The sequence below is a fragment of the Delphinus delphis genome, chromosome 20, assembly GCF_949987515.2.
Source record: "Delphinus delphis chromosome 20, mDelDel1.2, whole genome shotgun sequence".
NCBI lineage: Eukaryota > Metazoa > Chordata > Mammalia > Artiodactyla > Delphinidae > Delphinus > Delphinus delphis.
The window spans coordinates 16,808,699-16,834,099 of record NC_082702.1 but is presented as its reverse complement, the minus strand read 5'-3'; the positions used below and the strand labels follow the sequence as shown (position 1 = coordinate 16,834,099).

The window sequence follows — 25,401 nt, the reverse complement described above, 5'->3', positions numbered from 1 at the left end:
TGATGTACAGAAGTTTTAATTTTGATGAAGTAAAATTTGTCTGTTTTTTCTTTTATTGCCTTTGCTTTTGGTATCATATGCAAGAAATCATTGCCAAGTCCGAACTCATTAATTTTTATATACTTAATGAATTTTGCTCCAGAAGAGTTATTCTTTTGATTCTGAAATTCTACCATTATTGGCCATTAATATAAGAACTTATTCTTCAGGTTTACCCTGGGTCCTGTGACATGGGCTGGGTAGTATTAGATGGGTTCCCTTATTTCTGGCCTGATAAGAATTCCTGGGCTTATCTTTTTGTTTTTGACCCCATATCTAGAATCAGCCATTTCTATAAGGAATTCTCATCCTATTTGGTGGGAGGAAATAGTATTAAGGGCATTAATTGCAAATGGGATGTGAATTTAGATCTTTTCAGTAAAGTAAATGTGTACTTTTTAGAAAGAAAAGGATAACTCATGATTCAAATTCAATAGAAGGATTACAGGATTTTTATTTCTTTGACTTTATATTTGTGTCTCTTCTCCTTTATTGACAGTAACACCAGAGAGGTACAGTCAAGACCCTGTTTTAACTTGAAAAATCCTTCTCTGTGTGGTTATGCCACCAATTTGATAAATAGTTTAGGTTCACTTGTCTTTTTTATTTTTAGGATTGTTTTATTTTTTATTTACTTTTGTTTTATAATTATATAATATATTTACATGGTTCTAAAGATAAAACTATATAAAAAGCCAGTTATACTGAGAGAAGTATGGCTTCCTTCCTTGCCTTTGTTCTTCTCTGTACCTCATAGGTAAACATTTTTATTGGTTTTTGGTTTATTCTTCCATTGCTTATTTTAAAAAAATATAAGCAAGTGTGGGGGGTGTGTGTGTGTGTATCCCCTACATGCTACTCCACTCCTATTTTATTTATTCCCTTGTTTTTCATCTTGGCAATCATCTTTCTTATTTCCAAGAGTTCTTCCTTGATTTCTGCTTCATTTATGTTTCGCTTGCTTTTGTTTTAAGGTTGCATTATCTTCTCATCTCTCTCTGAGGATACCAGTTAGAATTTCTTTAGATACCAGTTTTTCTGGGACCTAAAATATATGTTTCTCCTGGAGTCTGATCTGCTTTTCATCTTAGTTTTCCTTTATGTCCTCTTCTTTCACTATCTGGTGATGCTTATCGATGAAGAACCAGGTTGATTATATAGGTTATTGACAAGAGGTTCCTGTTTTTCCAACAGTCCTCTTGCCTTAATAGGAGTTGGCTGATTCAGTGACCAGGGGTGAGAAGTATGGAGGAGATCAGGTAGATGAACCTATTTCCCACTCCTGACTGTACCTGCTGACTCAAAGCTGGGCATTTATCCAGCTCCTCCAGGAAAAGGGCTCTGCTTCTCTGCCCGCCTTTGGCTTTACATGTTCTGAGAAGTGTCTAGCTCTGCTCTGGTCTATCTTGTCATACAATTTCCTCCACTTCCTTTCTGTCTTCTAGAAAGTGGCCAGCATTCAAATCGACTATGTCTCTCGGCCATTTTAATTACCGTTATGTTGTGATTCCCTTGTGAATATCTTTTTGTTGTCTTTGGAATTTGAGGAAGGTGGGGAGGTAAGTATATGTGCCTGTTTATTTAGCCTGTCATCTTGAAATGAAGCTACTTTGTGCCATACCATTTCTGACAACAGGACTGCTTTTCACTTCTTTTTCTCTATTGGCTTAATGACTGAAATGGATTTAAAATTGTTCTCTGTGTTCACAAATAATAACTATCACATCACTGAAACATGTGATGCCACCCACCCTAGAATACGTAGATTTCTACTCAGTTTAGGGATTGGGTGACTTTACAAGACCTTTCTTGTTTGTCAGTAACTTTTTTCCAGACAAGCAAGATAATAAGGCCTGGTTACTTTCACTTACTGGAATGATAATAATAATAAGATCATCAAACAAGTAGTGCTTAATATGTGCCAGACATTATTCTACATGCTTTGTATGTATAAACTCATTTAACTCAATAACAGTAGTTACTGTTACTATCCCTATTTTACAGACGATGAAACTGAGGCACACAGAGGTTAAAGAACTTGCCCAAGTCACATAGCTGGTAAGTGGCAGAGCCAGGATCTCAACCAGTTAGTTAGCCACCAGGGCCACTTTCTTTTCCACTGCATCTCTAAAGGGAAGCTCTTCAAATTTTCTCAGGATGACCACTTTTTAAAAATTTTATCAGTTATGGGTATAAGAAAACCCTTTTATACTTAACTTTTGTCTAGTTTCAAGCATGTTCTTTGTTATTGTTTGAAATACAAATTCCTGTTGACTTTGATGCAGAAAGGAATGCTTTAAATGATGTAATCAGGTCTGAGTTCAATTTTAATCTATTGAGAATTTTTGCAAATTATTGTAATGTTGAAAAGATGTGATATCTACTAAAATGTCCTTTTCTGCCATGTGTTTGAGAATCTTAGGCAGCGTTAAAACTTATGAATACCATACTTAAATCTTACAAGTCTTGGCTACAACTGACTTCTGAGATCTTTCACAATGCATATTTATTTCCATGTAGCATGAATAGTGGATTCATAAATGGTGAATATTTTCCCAGTGAAAATTCTTTTTAAGAAAATACACAGCAGAAATGTCCTTAAATGGATTGAACATATTTTAGCCCTTCAGGGAGATAAATATGGAGGAAAAGCTTTCAAAAAACAATAAGACAAGTATTGAGAATAATTTTATTAAAAAAAGTAAAAGAGATATATCCACGTGCTTATATACATGTTTGTGTACATTTTAAACTTTTCATTACAGAACTGTTTGATCATATACAACAGTAGAGCAGATAATGTGATGAATCTCATGTGTACCCATCACCGAGCTTCCATCAGTATTTTGTCAGGGGATATTATGATCACTGCCATGAAGATGACTCCTTAGATGGATGTCACCACCTTCTTTGCATATTGTTTCTTGGCAAAAGCCTATTTGAAAATGATAGAACTTGAATGGTATTTCAATTCCATGATATTTCCTTGAATTCAACACTATCTAGTTTTGATTACAGCAAAGGTCAGCACAGGAACACCGGATCCATTAAGAATAAGTAAAAACCAATTTTTGTTTTCTTCAGGGGCTTGTTTGTTCTTTCTGCCTGGAGAAGAACCCCAGGCTTGACTGTTGGACCGGAGTGGTCTTGTTAGAAGCAATTATGATACAAACAGAAGTTTTCATTGAATTTTCCAACCAGCCCCTTGGTTCTAAGAAGTAGAGTCATTTATCACATGGAGGTGGAAGTCCCTTTCTGGATTCTTGATGAATAGGAATATTGGTGAAATACCTGAGTTGCCTTAAGTGGTGTTTATATAGTCAGCAACTTCAGATGTCCATGCTCAGGTGTCGTCATCCTTGTGGCTTTCAGCAGGTTTTTAGCTGACCAGTTTGACTCTCAAATTATAACATGCATCTAGACTCACCTGAGGATCTTGTAAAAAATGCATATTCTCTGCTCCTGCCTCCAAAGATTGATTCGTTAGATTTGGATTGTATTCCAGGAATCAGCATTTTAATAGTCATTCCATTAAAGGGATGTTCTGATTCTAATGTCAGGGAAGGAAGTCCTTAAGCTTTGGTTGGCTTCTTTCTTTTCATCCTAGTCTTAACAAGGTTAATGTTAATATGGCATCTCATAAAAAATTGCTTAAAAATTTTCCACTCTTAATAACATGTTCAGTGGGCATTATAACCATGCCCTGTACACTGATATGGCCTATAGACAGACTTATCCTAATACAGGTGCACCTTTGGTGTTTAGCAATTCAATTCTGATGCTCACGGCCTGAGGACCACACCTTGAGGATACAGGTGCACGGGTAATAAGTGATATGGATACAAAGGGTTCAATATGGGAATTCCCTGGGAGTCCAGTGGTTAGGACTGTGTGCTGCCACTTCAGGGGGCATGAGTTCAATCCCTGGTCGGGGAACTAAGATCCCACAAGTAACATGGCGCAGCCAAAAAACAAACAAAACACAAATAAACAAAAAATTAAGCTAAAAAATAAAGCAAAAAACCCCCACAGAGGATCCAATATATATTTCTCTTTGGTGCCCCCTGACTGCGTTAGCTTGAGCCTTTGGCCTCCCCTATTTGGTTATTGCTGGACCAACACTAAGTGCAGGAAGAGAGGCTCAGTTTGGATGAAGTCATCTGCTGCCTTCAGCTCTGTGTAGCGTTCCTCTGTAGGGAAGGGAAACATGGCGAGTGTGGATGGCAGGTGGTTCTTCACCTGGGGCTCTAAATCCAAAACTGAATGAAAACTTTGGTGTTTTGGATAGTGTTAAGACTATGGAGTGTTTTGTCATCAGTTTCTCAAAGGACTCTGTGACCTTTCCTTCTCTACCTCCTTCCACTCCCCCACCCTGCATACATAAACACAGCAAAGAACCATGTCCTGGAGCAGCCTATGTGAGCATCACCTGGCCTCTGGAAAGCAACTGTAGGGACTCCACATTGCAAACCAGCCTCTCCTGGGTGGAATCAGAATTGCTTTCGCCATCTTGTAAAAACTGTGCAACCCACAGCTGGGCTGGATGGGCAGCTGTGGCCGACTGTATTGCTTACCCAGTATTCCATGTGTCCCCCTACATTTCCCAGTTTACCTTGTGGCTACATTAGCACAAGTGACTAATTCTGGCCAAAGGGCTGTGATGGGAAGTGATGTGTGTCACTTACAGTGGGAAGCAGTAAAGAGTTGATATGAGTTTGTTGTGCTAAGGTGACTGTGGAAAACAAAAGTTCCAATGATGTCCCTACAAGTTGAAGGGCTGCCTTGAACTTTATGTGAGCAAAAAATAAATCTTAGGTTAGGCCACTCCTTTCAGGATTTATTCCTGTAGCGTAGCTTAATGTGTCAGTCTAGATAGTGCTGAACAGAATATTTATGTATACATTTAGAGTTCTGAGGGTCAAGATACGGGCGCTGTGTGGTCTAGTGCAAGACATTTAGTATCCTGAGACTTTTCTTCCCTCGTCTGTAAATTGAAGGGCTTAAATTAGATGATCTTTAAGGGCCTTTTCAGTACTCACATTCCCAGATTTGGGATAGCAGCATTTAAATCCAGATTTCTAATTGAAGTATGAAAAGGAAACTAAGTCTGGCATTAAAGGTATCTCTGGAAAACTTATTATTTTTTTAATTAATTATTTTATTTATTTATTTATTTTTGGCTGCGTTGGGTCTGCATTGCTGCGCACGGGCTTTCTGTAGTTGCGGTGAGTGGGGACTACTCTTCGTTGCTATCAGCAGTCTTCTCCTTGCGGTGGCTTCTCTTGTTGTGGAGCATGGGTTCCAGGCGCACGGGCTTCAGTAGTTGTGGCACGCGGATTCAGTAGTTGTGGCTCATGGGCTCTAGAGTGCAGGCTCAGTAGTTGTGGCACACGGACTTAGTTGCTCCACATGTGGGATCTTCCCAGACCAGAGCTCAAACCCGTGTCCCCTGCATTGGCAGGCGGATTCTTAACCACTGCACCACTGGGGAAGTCCTGAAAACTTATTTTTTATTATGTACCTTTTGCTATTAAATGAGAAGTTACATAAGGAAAATGGCAATGAAGTTACATAGGGAAAATAACAGCTTTATTGAGATATAATTCACATACCATATGTGTGTATATTTAGAGTTGTGCAACAATCACCATTATCTAACTTCTGAACCTTGTCATTGCCGCAAAAAGAAACCCTGTACCCATTAGCAGTGATTCTCCATTCCACAAACCTACTTTCTGTTTCTATGGATCTGCCTATTCTGGGTATTACATATCAGTGGGAGCATATAATATGTGGCTTCTTGTGTCTGGCTTCTTTCACACTTAGCACAATGTTTTCAAAGTTCATCCATGTTTTAGCATGTATCAGTACTTCATTCCTTTATATGTACATAATATATATATTTAATGTTCCATTGTATAGCTATACCACATTTTGTTTATTCATTCATCAGTTGATAGACATTTGGGTTGTTTCTATTTTTTGACTACTTTGAGTAATGCTGCTGTGAATGTTGATGTATAGATTTTTGTGTGGATTTATATTTTTCATTTCTCTTGAATATATTCATTAGAGTGGAATTGCTGGGTCATGTGCTAACACTATACTTATTTTAAGGAGCTGCCAAACTGTTTTCCAAAGTGCTGTACTATTTTAACATCCTACTAGCAATGTATGAGGGTTCCAATTTTTCCACATTCTCACCAATACTTGTTATTGTTTGTCTTTTCGATTGAAGTAATCATCTTTGATGAAGCAGCTATATGCAAGCTAGTCAGTGAAGAGATATTAATATATATTTTACCTTGTTAAGTTTTTCTTTAAGCATTTGTAATATCCACTGGCATTTTTATAAAAAATTTCACCATGAGCTTAGCACTAAAATAAAAAGTTTAATGAATAATAATATAACTCCTCAACTTGTTTAGCTTTTACAAATGTTATTTTTTATTTTTAAAATAATGCATTCTAGAAGGGGAAAAAAAGGAGTGAATGTGATTCACCAAATGTAATTGTTTTCTTAAAGCATAAATTTGTCTTTATAAATTATATACTTCTAAATTGACAGATAGATTGTACCTTAAATATATAGGCTTGAGCTTTTAAAAATCACAATGAAATCCTGAAAGGTTGTACATAATAGAATTGCTGAATTGTTACATTAAATATACCATGGGTTCAGTACTTAAAGGAACCTCTGTATCTTGTAAGATGGTCAGTAAACCCTCTGATTATTTGTTTCATAGATTGATGTTTTTGTATATTATATTTTTAAAAAGAGGAGTACCCCATTATGTTGGGAGCACAAGTGTTTCAAGTAGTGTTATATATAGTTGATCCTCACGATTCTCAGATCCTGTATTTGCAGATAAGCTTACTGGCTAAAATTTATTTGGAACAATACTTGTAGAACTCTTGTGGTCAGTTGTAGACATGTGCAGAGTGGCAAAAAATTTGAATTGCACAACATGCACACCCCCAGCTGAGGATGAACAGGGTGACGCTCTGCCTTCTCATTTCAGCTCTCAGACTATAAACAAGTATTCTTTTCATAGTCTATTTAGTGCCACATTTTTTGCATTTTTATACTTTTTGTTGGCAGTTTCACTGTTTAAAATGGCCCCTAAGTGTATTGCTGAAGTGCTGTTTAGTGTTCATAAGCCCAAGAAGGCCGTGATGTACCTAACAGAGAAAAGACCTGTTAGATGAGTGTCATTCAGGCATGAGTTATAGTGCCATTACCTGTGAGTTCAGTGTTAATGAATCAACAGTAAATATTAACTAAGGTGTCTTTAAACAGAAACACACATAAAACAAGGTTATATATTGATTGGTTGGTGAAAATGTTTTGACTAGAGGCTCACAGGATCTAGGAGTACTGGTTCAGTATTTGCTAATTCAGTGTACATGGCAACTTTTTATAACTGCCTGTAAATAATGAGAATCAACTATACGTGATGAATTGTTTTTCTCTTGTTGCTTTCAAGATTCTTGCTTTGGCTTTAGGCAATTTGATTATAATATGCCTAGGTTGATTTTTTTGAGTTTATCCTACTTGGAGTTTGTTGAGCTTCATAGATGTGTAGATTCATGTGCTTTTTATCAAATTTGAGAAATTTGGGGCCTTTATTTCTTCAAATATTTTTTTTCTGTGCCTTTCTCCGTCTCCTCTTCTGAGAATCCTATTATATGATGCTGGTATGCTTGATGGTGTCCCACAGGTCTCTGAGACTCTTTTCTTTTTTCTTCCTGTTCCCCAGACTGGATAATCTCAGTTGGTTAATCTTCAGTTTCACTGATACCTGTTCAGATCTGCTGTTGAGCCTTTAGTTAATTTTTTTATGTTTGTTGTATTTTTCAACTCCAGAATTTCTATTTGGTTCTGTTTTAAAAATATTTCTCTCTTTTAGTAGTATTCTGGATTTGCTGAGACATCATTCTCATATGTTCCTTTAGTTCTTTTTTTTTTCTTTTTAATGATTTTACTTTAAAAAAATAGAAGTATAGTTGACTTCCTTTAGTTCTTTAGATATGGTTTCCTTTAGTTCTTTGAACATATTGAAAATAGCCGATTTTAGTCTCTGTCTAGTAAGTCCAACATCTGGGCTTCCTCATCAGTTGTTTCTCTTGTTTGTTTATTTGTTTGCTTTCCTGTATAAGGGCCATATTTTCTTGTTTCTTTGCATGTCTTTTTAAGTTTTAATTGAAAACTGAACATTTTTTATGATATAATGTGGCAACTGGAAATCAGATTCTCTTCCCTCTCCAAGTGAGTTCCAAGTCAGATCAAATAGAGATCCTTGCAAGTGGGATCTTCCAGGGAACCTGCAGATAAGTCAGATAATGATAATTTTCTAGGAATGAAACTCTGAAGGAGCTCTAGCCTAGTTCTGCTCCCTCCAGTTCTGCTGCCTGCCTTCTGGTTTTCACTGCAAATGCAGCTGTTATTTTTCAAGGTTACCATAGAGTTCGAGAGCAGGGAATGGAACTAGATCAAGTTAAAATGCTACAAAGCTGACTATAGCAGTCCCCTCCCCTCTTATCCACAGTTTCACTTTCAGCCATTTCAGTTACCTGCAGTTAAGTGCAGCCTGAAAACATTAAGTGGAAAATTCCAGAAATAAGTTTTAAATTGCACGCCATTCCAAGTTGCATGATAAAATATCATGCTGTCCCATTCCATCCCTCCTGGAACATGTATCATCTCTTTGTCCAGTGTATCCACGCTGTATATGCTGCCTGAGGTTTCAGGCATCCACTGGGGGTCTTGGAACATATCCCCCCATGGATGGGGGTACTACTGTATTCTTACTGAGATTCAGCCGTTTTTCTTGAATAAATGCTCCCCAGTTTGCTTCAATCCTGTTAATTTCTAGTCTTTAAAAAGTTGATTCTGAGTCATGTACCACAATGTTCATTGCAGCACTATTTACAATAGCTACGACATGGAAGCAACCTAAGTGTCCATCAACAGATGAATGGATAAAGAAGATATGGCACATATATACAACGGAATATTACTCAGCCATAAAAAGAAATGAAATTGAGTTATTTGTAGTGAGGTGGATGGACCCAGAGTCTGTCATACAGAGTGAAGTAAGTCAGAAAGAGAAAAACAAATACCGTATGCTAACACATATATATGGAATCTAAAAAAAAAAGGTCATGAAGAATCTAGGGGCAGGATGGGAATAAAGACGCAGACCTACTAGAGAATGGACTTGAGGACACGGGGAGGGGGAAGGGTAAGCTGGGACAAAGTGAGAGAGTGGCATAGACATATATACACTACCAAATGTAAAATAGACAGCTAGTGGGAAGCAGCCGCATAGCACAGGGAGATCAGCTCGGTGCTTTGTGACCACCTAGAGGGGTGGGATAGGGAGGGTGGGAGGGAGGGAGACACAAGAGGGAAGAGATATGGGGATATATGTATATGTATAGCTGATTCACTTTGTTATAAAGCAGAAACTAACACACCGTTGTAAAGCAATTATACTCCAATAAAGATGTTAAAAAAAAAGTTGATTCTGACCAATTAGGCCAGTTTTATCACTGTTTTTATGGAGGAGAGAATTTTTGGAGGTTCCTACTCTGCCATTTTTTATGACATTACTTCCCTCCCCTTTCTTTTTAGGTTTTTATTTTCATGAACCTGCTGCTTTCTTCTTAGTACTGAAATTATAGTTTGGATTAGATCTGAATCTTAAAGTTTGCCATGGCTTTTCATCTAGAACTTTTTATTATACCCCAGTTAGTCATGTAAGCATGTACATTTCAGAGTAGTGTGGTGCACATATTCTTGGCCCCGCTGGTTTATTGTAAAGGAGGAAGGAGATTTGATTGAAACCAGCCATTTGGTAGTCTCTGCGGTACTGCCTTCTGGGTTTCCCCTCCCTCATGCTGTTCCACTTGGAATGAAACTTTCTTTACCCAAGCTTCTCTCCTTTTTGTTCTAGTTAATCCTTTGTTTCTTCCTTAAACTTTCACTGAAGAATAACACATAGGAAAGTACAGAAATTATAGTAACTATGCTTGATTTTATTATCTCCAAGTAAATACCCAAATAATCACCACCCTGGTTAGTGGGTAGCCACCCACAAAGCTGACCATCTACCCAGTAAATCATTTTTCAGATGTAGCAGATGCTCATCTATTCTAAGTAGACATTTCTGGAGGCCAGTAATATATATTTTTCCCTATTTCTCTCCTTTTTAATTGATATATAATTCTCATACCATAAAATTCACCATTTTAAAGTGTGAAATTCAGTGAGTCTTAGTACATTAACAAAATTGTGCGACCATCACCACCATCTAACTATAGAATGTCTTCATCACCTCAAAAAGAAACTCTGTATTAATTGATAGTCACTCCCCATTCCCTTCCTCTCCTCAACTCCTGGCAACCACTGAGCTACTTTTATCTGTCTCTACGGATTTGCTTTATCTGGATGTTTCATATCAATGGAATCTCACAGTATATAACCTTCTGTTTCTGGCTTCTTTCTCTTACCATAATGTCTTCAAGGTTCAGCCACACTGTAGCATTTATCAATACTTCATTCTTTTTTTCTTTTTTTTTTTTTAAAATAAATTTATTTATTTATTTATTTTTGGCTGCATTGGGTATTTGTTGCTGCGCGCGGGCTTTCTCCAGTTGCGGCGAGCAGGGACCACTCTTTGTTGCAGTGCATGGGCCTCTCATTGCGGTGGCCTCTCCCATTGCAGAGCATGGGCTCTAGGTGCGCGGGCTTCAGTAGTTGTGGCACACGGGCTTAGTTGCTCTGCGGCATGTGGGATCCTCCTGGACTAGGGCTCGAACCCGTGTCCCCTGCATTGGCAGGTGGATTCTTAACCACTGTGCCACCAGGGAAGTCCCACTTCATTCTTTTTTATGGCTGAATAATATGCCATTGTATGGCTCTACCACATTTTGTTTATTCATTCAGCAGTTGATAGACTTGGGTTGTTCCACTTTGGGGCTATTATGAATAATGATGCTATGGACATTCATGTGCAAGTTTTTATATAAATATATGTTTTCAGTTTTCTTGGGTATATGCTTAAGAGTGGAATTGCTTGGTCTTAATGGCAGCTCTGTTTAACATTTTTCGGAACTGCCAAACTGCTTTTCACAGTAGCAGCATCATTTCACGTTCTCACCAGCAATTTATGAGAGTTCCAGTTTCTCCACATTCTCACCCACACTTATTTTCTGTTTTGTTTTTTGTTTGTTTTTGCTGTAGCTATGCCAGCATGTATGAAGTAGTATCTTACTGTGGTTTATTTGTGTTTCCCTAGTGACTATCCATGTTGAGCATCCTTTCATTTGCTTATTAACCAGTTGTATATCTTTCAAGAAATGTCTTTTAGTATCATTTGCCCACCTTTTAATAGATTATTTGTCATTTTATTGTTGAATTTTACGGGTTCTTTTTGTATTCTGGATACTAGACTTTTAACAAGATACATGATTTTCCAGTATTTTTGCCCATACTGTGGGTTTTCTTTTCACCTTTATAGTGACCTTTGATGCACCAACGTTTTTAGTTTTGATGAAGTCCAGTTTATCCATTTTTTCTTTTGTTGTTTGTGCTTTAAGATGTCATATCCAGCTCCCCCTCCCCCTCCCTCCTCCCTCCTCCCTCCTCCTCTAGCACAGGGCCCGGGCAGGCGGGGCATTCTGCAGCCAGCACGGGAGCCAAGCAGAGAGTGGGGATCACGAGCCCTGGCCAGAGCGAGTGCGTTCGGCCTCCGCTGAGTTGGCACCTGGAGGACATGGAGGAAAGGCCGGCAAAGACCAATGCCAGTGTGGACGACTCGGCGCCCCCCTCTGTGGCCCAGCTGGCCGAGTGATTCAGGGAGCAGGCAGCCGCTGCAAAGGAGACACCAGCCAGTAAACCAACAAGAAGGAAACTGCCCTGCTCCCTCTCTCTGTTCCTCCCCAGGGTAGAACTGGGCCAGAATGGTGAAGAGAAGTCACTGCCCAATGCAAACCAGCCTCCTAAAGTCAAGGTGAAGAGCTCGCCTCTGATCAAGAAGCTCCAGGCCAGTTTAGCCTTTGATCCAGCGACCCTGCTGCCTGGGGCCTCACCCAAGAGTCCCCAACTCAAGGCCATGGTATCACCGTTTCACAGCCAGCTTTCTACCCCCAGCAGCCCTGGCGTGTGGTCTCGGGCCAGCAAGCCAGAGGAGGTGCCCATCAGCTTTGACCAGCCTCCTGAAGGCAGTCATCTGCCCTCTTACAGTAAGGTGCAGACGAGGGGCTCCATAAAAAGGTGCCCTCCCTCCAGGCTATTCAGAAGGTCCCAATCAGATTGTGGGGACCTGGGGAAGCTCAGGGCCATGGAGTCCTCCCAGGAGAATGGCGCCAAGGAAGAGAATGGCAACGAGGTGTTCCCAGCCAAGAGCAAGACTCCAGGATCCCCTCCTCTGAGGAGGAGGCCCAGCAGGACAGAGAAGCAGGAGGAGAAGGGAAGGGCCTTGGGGGTAGCCCAGCAGCACGAAACGGCCATGGGGAACTCCGAGGAGGGGGCCAGCCAGCGTCCAGCCCGAGCCTCCAGCCCAGAGGCAGAGGACAGGTGTGGGAGCCCCATGGAGGAGAAACCAGCTGAAGAGCAGATGGAAGAGCCTACAGAGGTGAAGGAGAGGGTGGCCAGTGAAGAAGAAGAGCCCAGACAGAGGAGCCAAGACACAGAGGGGCTGGAGGAGGGAGCTGTCGGGGAGGAGACCCCCCAAAGCCCATCCTGGAGGAGGGGAGGGCGACCACAGTCCTGAGCAGGGGACCGGCAAGGAAAAGCAAGATGGAGGGGGCTGTCCTCGAGCCAGGCTGTGACCCTGGCACTGGCCATGCCCAGCCGGACACTAGCAGTGAGGTCCCCAAGACAGAGGATAACACCCCTGTCCAGGACACTAAAAGGTGAAGAAGATCTCATTGTGCCTAGTGATGAAGCTGCTGGAGCTGTGTCCTTGAAGTAGCAGCAATGATCGTAGTGGCAGCAAAGGAAGCCATCTCAGGAGCAGGATGGCGTGAGGGTCTGGAGTCAACCTGAGGACACAGGGTGCAATTTCCCGATGTCTGCACCATCAGAGACAGAGATTGGATCTGAGGGCCAAGACTTCTATCAACTTGAGTTTGTGTCACCTGATAGACTTGGTTTAAAACAAAAAAAAAGAAACTCATTTAAAACAATTTACTATGGTGACAACTCCCTAGGGATACTGGTCAAACTGTGGGGCCCAGATACTGTCCACACCCACCTAACCCTATAGCTGACCTCAGAACTGGACTGGGATTTACCTAATCAGATTGTGTTTGTGTAAGGTGACAGCCTTTTTATTTTTCTTAAGTTTTCATGGTTCTCAAATGTAAGTAAAGACTCATTTCAGGTAGCTAGAAACAAAGTAGTATCACTGGAAATATAAATCCTGTAAGTTACAGAAGACCTTAAATTGTATAGAGACCCTGAGACAACCTTTCAGCTTGGTCAAAATTTGACTGGCCAACCAATTTTGAAAACACTAGGCGAGAAGAGATAATTATTGAAACATTAAAAAATATGTGTCTGTTCCAACAAAAACAAAAAAAAAAAGATATCATGTCCAAGAAACCATTGCCTAATCTAAGATCACAAAGATTTACACCTATATTTTCTTTCCTTTTTTAAAAAGTTTATTTATTTTATTTATTTATTTTTGGCTGTGTTGGGTCTTTGTTGCTGTGTGCTGGGTTTCTCCAGTTGCAGCGAGCAGGGGCTGCTCTTCGTTGCCGTGCGCGTGCTTCTCATTGCAGTGGCTTCTCTTGTTGTGGAGCACAGGCTCTAGTTGCGCGGACTTCAGTACTTGTGGCACAAGGTCTCAGTAGTTGTGGCTCACGAGTCTAGAACGCAGGCTCAGTAGTTGTGGCACATGGGCTTAGTTGCTCCATGGCATGTGGGATCTTCCCGGACCAGGGCTCGAACCTGTGTCCCCTGCATTGGCAGGCGGATTCTTAACCACTGCGCCACCAGGGAAGTCCCTGTATTTTCTTATAAAAGCTTTATAGTTTTAGCTCTTACATTGAGGTCTTTGATCCATTTTGAGTTAATTTTTGTTTATGATATAAGATAGGGGTTCATATTCTTTTTTTTTTTTGCATGTGGGTATCTAGTTGTCCCATCACCATTTATTGAAAAGACTATTCTTTCCCAACTGAATGGTTTGGGCACCCTTGTCTAAAATCAGTTTACCATAGAGGTATGGGTTTATTCTAAACTCTCAACTGCATTCCACTGATACATATATGTCATTTCTTATGCCAGTGCTCTGCTGTCTTTGTTACTATAGCTTTACAGTACATTTTCAAGTTAGGAAGTATGAGTTCTCCATATTTTTTTCAATATTCATTTGGTCGTGTTGGGTCCCTTGCATTTCCATATGCATTTTAGGATCAGCTTGCCTATTTCTGTAAAAAAGGTAGTTCAAGTTTTGCTAGAGATTGCATTGAATTTGTAGATGAATTTGGTGAAGTAGTATATTTTTAAGTATTACAGGTTCCATTTACATAAACTTTGGAAGCATGTAAAGCAGAAAAAAGTTTAATGTTTATGGTGACTTTTAAAAAATTAGTTAAGTAGGGGGCTTCCCTGGTGGCGCAGTGGCTGAGAGTCCGCCTGCCGTTGCAGGGGACGCGGGTTCGTGCCCCGGTCCGGGAAGATCCCACATGCCGCAGAGCGGCTGGGCCCGTGAGCCATGGCCGCTGAGCCTGTGCGTCCGGAGCCTGTGCTCCACAACGGGAGAGGCCACAACAGTGAGAGGCCTGCGTACCGCAAAAAAAAAAAAAATTAGTAAGTATATGGGTCTTACTTGACCTTCTAGGATCATCTGGCAGAGGAATGAGGGTGAACTCTCAGAGCCAGGGGCACCAGTGTACAACACACAACAAAGAAAGGTTCTCCTCAGGGTTGCTCAAGACACTCACTGTGGCCAATTCAAGGTGATGGTTTTCCTTCACAGACCACACAGTTTCTGTGTGAGCAGCCTTCCGTCCTTCAGCACTCCTGCTGAGTGCTTCTTTTGTACCTCGGAATTTGTACAGCCACATTGATAACAATGGAGCACTTGGCTAGGAATAGATATGATTGCCTTATTGTAATGAATCTGAAAAATGAACATTTGGGAACAGATTTCTTACATATAGCTGTTTGATGTCTTGTTTCTTGAAAAGGTTATGAGAGTTTTTAGAGAGTCAAGATTCTCTTGAACACAGAGCTACAAATGGTGGCTGGTTTAGTTGGATTTATATGCTAGCTGGGTTAGGATTGCTATACTTTTAGAGTATGTGTTTGTATCCATAGCACTTTCCTCATCTCTTGCTCTTATAACCTGCCTGCCTTCCTGTGTTCCTAATGCAATTGTAGAACTGTAAAGGAGGCATGGTATTTGGCCATGATGAGTGATAAGGTATGATTTATATTTATTTTTATCTATCAAAAAAGGAAAAGGGAGGGCTTCCCTGGTGGCGCAGTGGTTGAGAGTCCGCCTGCCGATTCAGGGGACACGGATTCGTGCCCCGGGCCGGGAGGATCCCATATGCCGCGGAGCAGCTGGGCCCGTGAGCCATGGCCGCTGAGCCTGCGCGCCCAGAGCCTGTGCTCCGCAAGGGGACAGGCCACAACAGTGAGAGGCCCGCGTACCGCAAAAAGAAAAAAAAAAGGAAAATGGAAAGAAAGCCTAGTTATCAATAAGTAGACCAAACTATATACAGACATCATGTACATTGAAGTTTAATATAGACTACATGTATCATTCAGTAAAACATATTTGAACTGTTGTTATGTTTGGAAGAATAGTTTCAGGCAAGTGTAAACCTAGTTGTAGCTGTGTAGGAAGAATCACATTACTCTACTATTGTAGAGTAGTTCAGAAACTGCAACCAGAGGTGTTCAGACCTTGCTCTTTGCACCTATCCAGAGCCAGGGGTTCTATAGAAGCTTCCCCAGGGTGTAAGAACCTGCACACCCTCCGAGGCTTCCTTTCGAACATCTGGAGGGGAAATTGGTACCTGGGTGAGGATGAGTAGCATCCTGTCTACAAACCTGCCAGCCACTTACCTCTCCAGGCTCTGTCTTTCTGTATGCTGCACTTAAGCCCAGCGGGGTATCCTGAACAGACTTTAAGCCATCCTGCTTCAGGGCCTTTGCTGTGGTGGTCCTTTCATCTGGTGAGCCCCAGCCATCCCTTTTGTGCTTATCAAAACCTATCCTACAATCAAGGCCTACCTCCGAGTAACATTTTCTTCATAACAACCTTTCTGATTTCTCTCAGTCTTTGCTCATCACTCCACTTCCAAATCCCCCTTAAGGTTTTGTGAGTTCTCTACTTGTCAACAGCCCTCACCTAATCTGTGTACTCTTCTAATCCTCTTATGGATTTGTGAGCTCTTTGAGGAGGAAACACAAACATGAGTCCAGGCCCTGCTTGATGTGTCACTTGTCAGCCTGAGTTTTGGAGTGGTTAGTGGGGAATCAAACTTTTTGTTACATTATTTTTGTACTACAACTTGAGGAATTTTCTAACAGTCATCATATCATAGTTGCACTCTCACTGTTGTACCTGCTTTTATAAGGTTTTTATATAGTTTCTTATTCATTTGGAGCCCACCTTTGTGGATAATAGCATTTCAGGAGTTAATGTTCCAGAATTACTCACTGTCTTGTAACTTTCCTAACTCTATCTTATTTTTCCCCCTTACAGGAAATGACTTAGAAGCCTTACAAATACATCTGTGCATTCTTGCTTCAGACTTTACAATTGAGGGCCAACCCAGTCTGGAAGCACCTCTTATTAATGTTATAAGGAAACTGCTACCTCAGCAAACAAAAGAAAAGAAGGAGAGGACTTATAATAAATGCCATTTAAAAAAAAATAAAAACTTGCTTTCAGAAAATATTAAAGGAAATTTTTCGCATTGAGAAGACATTTTACAGGTAAATCGATTTGGCAGGCAGGCTCTGTCAAAATTCTGCAGAGATTTGATCTTACTGAGGACTTAGTGTGAAGTAATTCTGTACTGCTTTTTAAATTGCTGTTGATCAGCTTGTGGGTTTTTGGGTTCTGACTTTTCTGGTATATTGAAGATACATTATATTACATTTTTTTAAGTTAAGTTATTTTTCTGCCATTGTAAATACAAGTATCAAAATATTCTTGCAAAGCAATTCTAGGTGAACATTTTTCTCAGCAAGCATATCTTTTTATTAAGAGAGTAGAATGCTAACATTTCTTATATAGCATTTTGGACACACTTTTATTTTTTGTCAGAGGTCCTGCCTACACTGAAAATATTAATTATATAAACCTGTTGTCCTTTTCACAACTACATTGGATCACATGGTCACCTGCCTCATGGAAATGCCTTTTTTAAAACTTAGATTTGCAGAACTCCACTATTTTTATACCTAGCTACAGTTTTAGGGGGGAAAAAAAGGAATCAGGACCCTGACCCTCTCACGGTCCCTGGGACAGTTCCCCTTCCCGCATGTATTGCTGCAGTGCCCAGGACAGTAAAATGGACTACAAGCGGCGCTTCCTGCTTGGCGGGTCCAAGCAGAAGGTGCAGCAGCACCAGCAGTACCCAATGCCTGAGCTTGGCCGAGCACTGAGTGCTCCCCTGGCATCTACGGCCACCACCGCCCCCCTGGGCAGTCTGACTGCTGCAGGCAGCTGCCACCATGCCATGCCCCACTCCACACCCATTGCTGACATCCAGCAGGGCATCTCCAAATACCTGGACGCCCTCAACGTCTTCTGCCGTGCCAGTACTTTCCTCACAGATCTCTTCAGCACTGTGTTCAGGAACTCTCACTATTCCAAGGCAGCCATGCAACTCAAAGATGTGCAGGAGCACGTCATGGAAGCAGCCAGTCGGCTGACTTCAGCCATAAAGCCTGAGATCGCCAAGATGCTGATGGAACTTAGTGCCGGGGCTGCAAACTTTACAGATCAGAAGGAATTCAGTCTCCAGGACATTGAGGTAGAGTATCTTCTGTGTCATACTTGGGTAGGAAAATGTATTCCAGAGGTAAGTGGGAATGTTTGTCTTAGTTTTTTCTCAAATCACTGAAATGATGGTCTTCGTCCTCTTTCCATTGATACCCTGTCCTTGTAAAAAATTTTTGCATGCCAGGTTCTGAATTGCTTTCATTTCAAATTAAGTAGGATAGAAGATTATTAAACAAATCAGCCTATGTTTTATGTTCTTTAAATTTTCAAGTTGGAACTTAATTTCCAAATAACATACTGTTAAAGTACATAGTAGGGACTGAGAATTCTAAATATGATTATGAAGATTTCTTTGTGAATTTTCATTATATAGAACCATTGGTTTAATGTAGAAAGTTCTACACATGTTTACAGGAGAAGTTACTTTTTCAGTTCTAAATTTACATCTATTTACATTTGGATGCATTTGATTCTTATTCAGTATGTTTCTTAGGGTCTTTGGTAGTCAAAATGAAATATTCTCCCTTTTTCAGGGCTCTACATTAGAGTGTAAGATTGGAATACAAATTTCATTCAGAATAAACATGATGTTTTTCCTTCCTTCATTTAGGAAATAATTTATTAAACTTAAATTAGCTTCACTGCTAGATTTTTTAAATTATTTTTACCTGCTCAGAGAGTTCTTCTGAGTTTGATTTTTCCATGTGTCCTTGTACGTTTTAGCAGCACATTAGAGGTTAGGTTTCTGGATGCTAGGAGGGAGAATGTTCCTTTCCCCATCCTGGGGTTGTGTTTGATTTTAGGAAATCACTAGTCTTCTGAACTAAATCTGGTGATTGTGGTAGCTGAATAAGCTAACTTATACTGTTGTGGGTTTAGGGGAAAAAAAAGTTAGGCTATTAAGTATTATGACTCATTTTTTATTGTGTTTAAAAGGCATATCGTGATTTTGAAGGCATTTCCAAGAGGAATTTAAAACTATGTTTGTTTTTATTTATTTATATTTGGCTGCATTGGGTCTTCGTTGCTGCGCGCGGGCTTTCTCTAGTTGCGGTGAGCGGGAGCTACTCTTCATTGCGGTGCTCAGGCTTCTCATTGTGGTGGCTTCTCTTGTTGTGGAGCACGGGCTCTAGGTGCGCAGGCTCAGTAGTTGTGGCTCGCAGGCTCTAGAGTGCAGGCTCGGTAGTTGTGGCGCATGGGCTTAGTTGCTCCGTGGCATGGGGGATCTTCCTCGACCAGTGCTCGAACCCGTGTCGCCTGAATTGGCAGGCGGATTCTTAACCACTGTGCCACCAGGGAAGCCCAGAAACTATTTTTGAAAAGACACAATAGTCTTGGTGTAAATTAGGCATTAGGCATCATCAGACTTTTTCTGTAGAGGGCAAATAGTAAGTAATTTTAAGCTTCATGGACCACGTGGGTCTCTTTCACATTCTTCTTTGTTTTTTTTAAATAACCCTTTATGAATGCGAAAACCAGTTTTACCTTGTAGACCTGTCTGTTGGACTGGATTTGGCCCATGAGTTATAGTTTGCTGAATCTGCTGGTATAAATGTATAATATCCTCCTTGGCTCATTCTATTTTGAACCTATCCAAGTTTATTTTTATTTTCTGATTTTTTTCTATGATCACATCATATATTCAGAGAAATTATGATTTTGAAGTATTTTTAAAATGGCTTGTCATAGTTTAGTTTTTAAATTACACATGTAAATCATACATAAAGCGTATTTTTAAGAAACGTACTTCTCAAAAGAAATTCAAGCAGTGAAACTTAAAACTACTGCTCTACTCTCCCATCCCATTCCTTTTCCCAGAGGAGACCACTGTTAACTGGTTGGTTTGTGCCATTCCAGATTACTGTGTGTATAGGCACAGATGTACAGCTTTGACTTCCTGTTTGTTTTATGTGAAGAACCATGTTTAGCCCTCAGGATGCCTGGTCACTGCTGTGCAGAGATGTGGCAGGAGAGCAGTTAGGGCCTCTGCCCTCTCAGAATGTGCTGAACAGTATTAGACCCAGACTGTTTCAGTTCCCAACCTGCAATGACACAAGCACCTTTAGCTTTATTTAGAATTTCAGGCAAGAATGGTTTGAAAATGAGGCCAAAGCCTATTATTTTAACCTGAACATTATTGGGCTCTTCTTCAGTCCATGCCTCCAGGTGCTGGAGGAGACAGAGCTAGGCCTCCAGGGCTGTTTGCCCTCCAACCCTGTGGGGCAAGTGCCCTTGTTCCCCAGGTCAGGACAGCCAGAGAAGGATGAACCAACCCTGAGGAGTTGGGTTTAGTAAAACCACTGTGTGCAATAGCACCTACCTTGTCCCTTCTGCTTTCCTGGGACCAGCATGGACCATTTGAGCTGAGAAGGGGAAATATTTCTTATTGCTGTGTTTTGGAATTTTGGCTTGACTTCCCCCATTGAAATGCGATTAGGATAGCTGGAATACTACCATGTTTTTGTATATAATGGACTAAACAGGCTTTCAGAGGCTAAACTGGAAACTAAGTGCTGTTGATGGGTTTTAGAATATATGCGTGTATTCTAGGTTTCAAACTGCTGACTTATAATTAAATCCTAAAATGTGATTGTGAAATGTAGGCCTGCAGACTTAACATTTTGCTCTTTCCACAGAACAGTATTTGTTGTTTTCTGGAATTTATGTACTGACGTGGTCTTTCTCTCAGGATATTCACCAACTCAGATGGCATAGCTGGGCATTTGTTTTTTTTTTTCCTGTTGGTTTTTTAAAGATTTTATCAGCAAGGGCCAGAGAAGCTCTTTAGCATTCATCCTTGGGGAAAGAAGTCTGTGGCCTAACACTGATGAACTTGACTGGCTAGACAAGGACCTCTGCTCAAGAGCTTAGCCCAGGACTGCGGTTGAGAAAAGCCCTGAATTCAGTATTCAAACGCTTGACCATTTGAAACCTAAGACAAAGTACCAGTTCCACTGTCCCACCCCTGCAGGTAGCCAAAACATGCTTCTAATGCTCCCTTACTTGCAGCCAGGTTTCGGATATGCTCGTTGATTGACAGATCCTGGTGCCTGTGTCTAGGAACTGCAGTTGCCAACTGTGTGCTCTGGGGCAGGCAGGGTGTACATGAGTCCTGTCCTGTCTGTACTCATCAGTGACTTTGCCCCTTACCCCAGGTGATTCAACCTCATAATCTCTCTGTTAGAGAAATAAGTTTTGAGTAGAAAGTGACTCTGCTTTTTTTTTTATAAAGGTGTTGTATTTATTTTTTAATTATCTACATTTTTTAATATTTATTTTATTTATTTTTTTTGGCTGCGACGGGTCTTAGCTGCAGCATGCGGGATCTTCTTTGCGGCGTGTGGGTTTCTCTCTAGTTGTGGCGTGCAGGTTTTCTCTCTCTAGTTGTGGCATGTGGGCTCCAGGGCACGTGGGCTCTAGTTTGCAGCGTGTGGGCTCTCTTGTTGAGGCGCGCGAGCTCAGTAGTTGTGACACACAGGCTTAGTTGCCCCGCAGCATGTGGGATCTTAGTTCCCCAAGCAGGGATCGAACCCGTGTCCCCTGCATTGGAAGGCAGATTCTTTACCACTGGACCACCAGCAAAGCCCCAACTCTGCTTCTTATTGTCTGTATGGCCTTGAGCAAATCTTCTAACATCTCTAAGCCTCAGTCTGTCCATCTATAAAATGGAATTACCACCCACCTTCCAGAGTTCTTGTGACGATCAGAAGCGATTAGCGTGTGTGAAACACTGTACCCAGCTAGTTGTCATCATCATCGCTTATTATTATTGCTTCCAACATGGCTTGAAAAGTGTTATTAGTCCTTCTCTGCAGTACAGAGCACAATCATGTACAGAGCCAACAAAAGAGAGAAATATACAGCAGATTAGTCTCACTGGAACCCTTTTAGGTGGAAAAAGTTGCCACTCCTAGAACATTTGCTCTACTCATTTCTTTGCTGGTTCTTGAGGTGAGCACCTCCCTTTCTCTTCTGTGTTACTTTCTCTTTTGGTGTTGTAAGGTGGCAGCAGTATTACCTTGCCTGATGTAGAAACTGCCAGAACGTTTCCAGCATAAAAGCCCTAGGGGACCTCTTCTAATAGTCACTGCTCTATTTCCCTTGCACCTAGAATGGGGGTACATAGGGAAGGAAGTGGAGTGGGGGATGTCTTGGAGTCCACTTGCTGTAGCTAGGTATCTTTGAGCAAGCCAATTGATAGTTTAGGTAGGATTTTCCCCGCTTTGGATTTATAGAAAATGTATAGTTTACATTGTATATATGAACTGGAATGTTGTCTAAAATGAGAAATAAGATCTTAATCAAGTGCTTCATGGGGATTCCTTTATGTAAGTCTCGAACTGCCAGTCCAGCCAAAGTGTGAACTCAGGAAAAATATGGTTTCCCATATTGAATTTGTTCATTATACAAAGCTTTTACACCCCACAACGTTTTTTAGAGGTAGACCATACGGAACCTGCTGTTTCTATCTTTCTTTTCAAGTCTAGGGGCATCTTCATTGGTGTGTTACTTCTAATGTTCCTGTAAAATGCCGGGCTACATGAATTGAGTGGCTGTGAGTTCTCTTTGATTTTATCTACTTCAATTTTATTTGTCCTAGAAATCTGGTATCCTAACTAAGGATCATTTGCAAGTAAAACATGTAGTTCATATTAAAGAAGTATAGACAACCCCATAATTAGGTTTTCTATTTATTAGAAAGTCAAAGATGTCAACTTCTTTTTATAAACATCTATCACGTGTCTTAAATAAAATTACTTTTCAGTGCAAATGTAAATAAAAGAATCAAATTGACTTGTGGTTCATGCGTTCATTCCACAGATATTTATTGCACACTTTGTGCCAGGGACTGTTCCAGGCACAGAGGATACAGCAGTGAGCAAGATAGAAATTCCTCCCTTCACGTAGATAGATGAGGGCTGTGATCTAATTAGATAAGATAGTTAGAAAAGGCATCACTGAGAACATGATATGTGAGTAAAGAACTGAAGGAGATGAAGGAGTAGGCCCCAGTAATAACCAGGAAAAGAGGATTCCAGGCAGAGGGGACAGCTAGTTTAAAGTTCCTGAGGCAGGAGCAAACTTGAGTGTTTGAAGAGCAGTGAGGGCCTATTGTGGCTGAAACAGCAAAACAAAGACACTAGAGGTGAGGTCAGACAGGTAAAGAGGTCATCCTCTGAAGGGAAGGTAAAGGGAGGGCAGCAAGATGAAGTGATGACACTTCTCCCCTTGCTTTCTTACCCCGTGGCAGCTCTGGGGCTCCAGTTTCACCTCGAGCCCTCAGTGTTGGTACAGGGTTCCCAAGAGTTGTATAGCTGATTCACTTTGCTGTATAGTAGAAACTAACATAACATTGTAAAGCAACTGTACTCCAATAAAAATTAATTAAAAAAATGATAAATTGGGAACTTTGAACATGTACTGGGTCCTGGTCAACTGGGATTTGCTTCAAAACATTCCAGCAGAAAAAGGTGGAGTAGGGGAAAAGGATGAAAAAACATGGCAAAACGTTGATAGTTACTGAAGTTTTTTGATGGGTTCACGGGGGTTTGTTATATTCTGTTTTTGTGTATATTTGGACATTTTACAAGTTTAAAAAAAGGGAGAGAGAAACTTTCGACCACATGATAAAAGTAATGTATTAGGAACACACAATAAATGATTCCATTACATAAGTGATTTGTGCATGTGAAGTGGTCTTCTAACAGAAAGGGAAGTATTTAGGAAAACTCCCCTGTTTTCTGTCTACTCACAAAATACTGCACCTCTGGCGCTGTGGTCATAAGTTTGTTGGTGGGGGTTTTTCCCATACCAAGCAATTCTGGATCAGTTCTGACGTTTTTTACCTGGAGTTAGCATCAGATTCCACAGTTAAGGGCTCAGTCCCACTAGACTGCCCCCCAACCCTGCCCCCTTAGACAGCAGTTACAAGCCCAGGGTGTTACCTATGTTTCTTACCAACTTGCTGCAAATCAGAGGTCCCCATGACCACCCCACAGGTTTGATTACTTTATTAGAGCAGCTCACAGAACTCAGAAAAACATTCTACTTACTAGATTATAAAAGGATGTAACTCAGCAACAGCCAGATGAAAGATATGCATAAAGCAAGGTGTGTGGGAAGTGGTGTGGGCTTCCATGCCCTCTCCAGGCGTGCCACCCTCCCAGCACCTCCACCTGTTCTTTAACCCAGAAGCTCTCTGAACCCCGTCCTTTGGGTTTTTTCCAAGCCTTCATTAAACAGGTGTGGTTGATTAAATCTTTGGCCACTGGTGGTTGATTCTGTCTCCAGCCTCTTCCCCTCTCCAGAGGGGTTGGTCTGAAAGTTTCAGACTTGGTTCCCCTGGCAACCAGCCCGCATCCTTAGGGGCTTTCCAAAAGTCACCTCATTGACATAAACTCAGGTATGGTTGAAAGAGGCTTGTTATGAATAAAAGATACTTTCTCTCTCTTATCACTTAGAAAATTCCAAGGGTTTTTAGGAGCTGTGTGCCAGGAACCTTGGAAGAAGACCAAAATATATATTTGTTATAAATCACAATATCACAGAGAGTGTCATTGAGTAAGGTATAGTGATGAGAAGAAAGGCAGGTGCTTTTCAGAAAAATGAAAATAAAAGTGAATCAAGGAAGAAAATGAGAATAGAGAAAAGAAACCTCTGAAGGCAGGACCCCAGCAGCAGGTAGGAGTCAGGGAAAGAATGCTGTGCTTGTAATTTTGGTGACTAAAATGGCAACGTTGCTTTCTTTTAGGAGAATGTGATTTAACATTTCATAGTTACCAAAAAATCTTGAGTGAATGTAAGGAAAAATGAGGTTTGATGGGCAAATTAGAATGAAACAGAAATAAAACAGTTCGTGGAATGTAATTTAACATAGGACTACCTTTCCTGAATTACTTCCTATTCTAAATTTTTATGATTACTAGTCAGCTTCTGAGATTTCACAGAATTGGATAATAGCCTGTTTTGACAGCCTCCTCATCTTTACAGATCAGGAATCTGAGTGTCTGTAAAGATGACATTTGCCTGAAATCTTTCTGGGCCCAACATATACAGGGGTTGTGTCCTTTACCTCTCCACTGTTCCAGGCCAGTGCAGTCTTTGTGCCAAGGGATTTGTTTGCAGTGTCCATTCCCTCCAAGAGACTTGCCTTTCTGACCTAGCTAATGCCGAGGTGTCCAGACATGGGAAAGTAAAGGAACCGCTGTGAGTCCTTGCTCACTCCCAATCCCTTCTGAGGCCCCACTAGCTCCTGGAGGAGGCCCCAGTCACCTGGCCTGCTTTCTTCTTCACCTAGCTGCTACCACCCACCCTCCAAGGTAAATACAGATGAGCTGGCTGCAAGCTGGCAAAGATGAGTAAGGACTATCAAAAGCAT

The 25,401-nt window shown here is 40.9% G+C and overlaps 1 protein-coding gene and 1 pseudogene across 6 annotated transcripts in view; both read left to right on the top strand.

Annotated features, from left to right (window-relative positions):
* GARRE1 (granule associated Rac and RHOG effector 1) overlaps positions 1–25,401 on the top strand; it is an 82,079-nt gene that overhangs the window by 16,429 nt on the left and 40,249 nt on the right. For 4 of the 6 annotated variants that reach the window (XM_069540229.1, XM_060000158.1, XM_060000160.1 and 1 more), the window contains exon 2: positions 16,776–18,054. In XM_069540229.1, the coding sequence (XP_069396330.1) occupies positions 17,560–18,054 (495 nt within the window). In that variant the 5' untranslated portion in view covers positions 16,776–17,559. Of the gene's footprint in view, positions 1–2,043; positions 2,098–16,775; positions 18,055–25,401 lie in introns of all 6 variants that reach the window. The other 2 variants (XM_060000157.1, XM_060000159.1) reach the window with 1 other exon arrangement.
* LOC132415779 (capZ-interacting protein pseudogene) lies at positions 11,657–13,520 on the top strand (annotated as a pseudogene).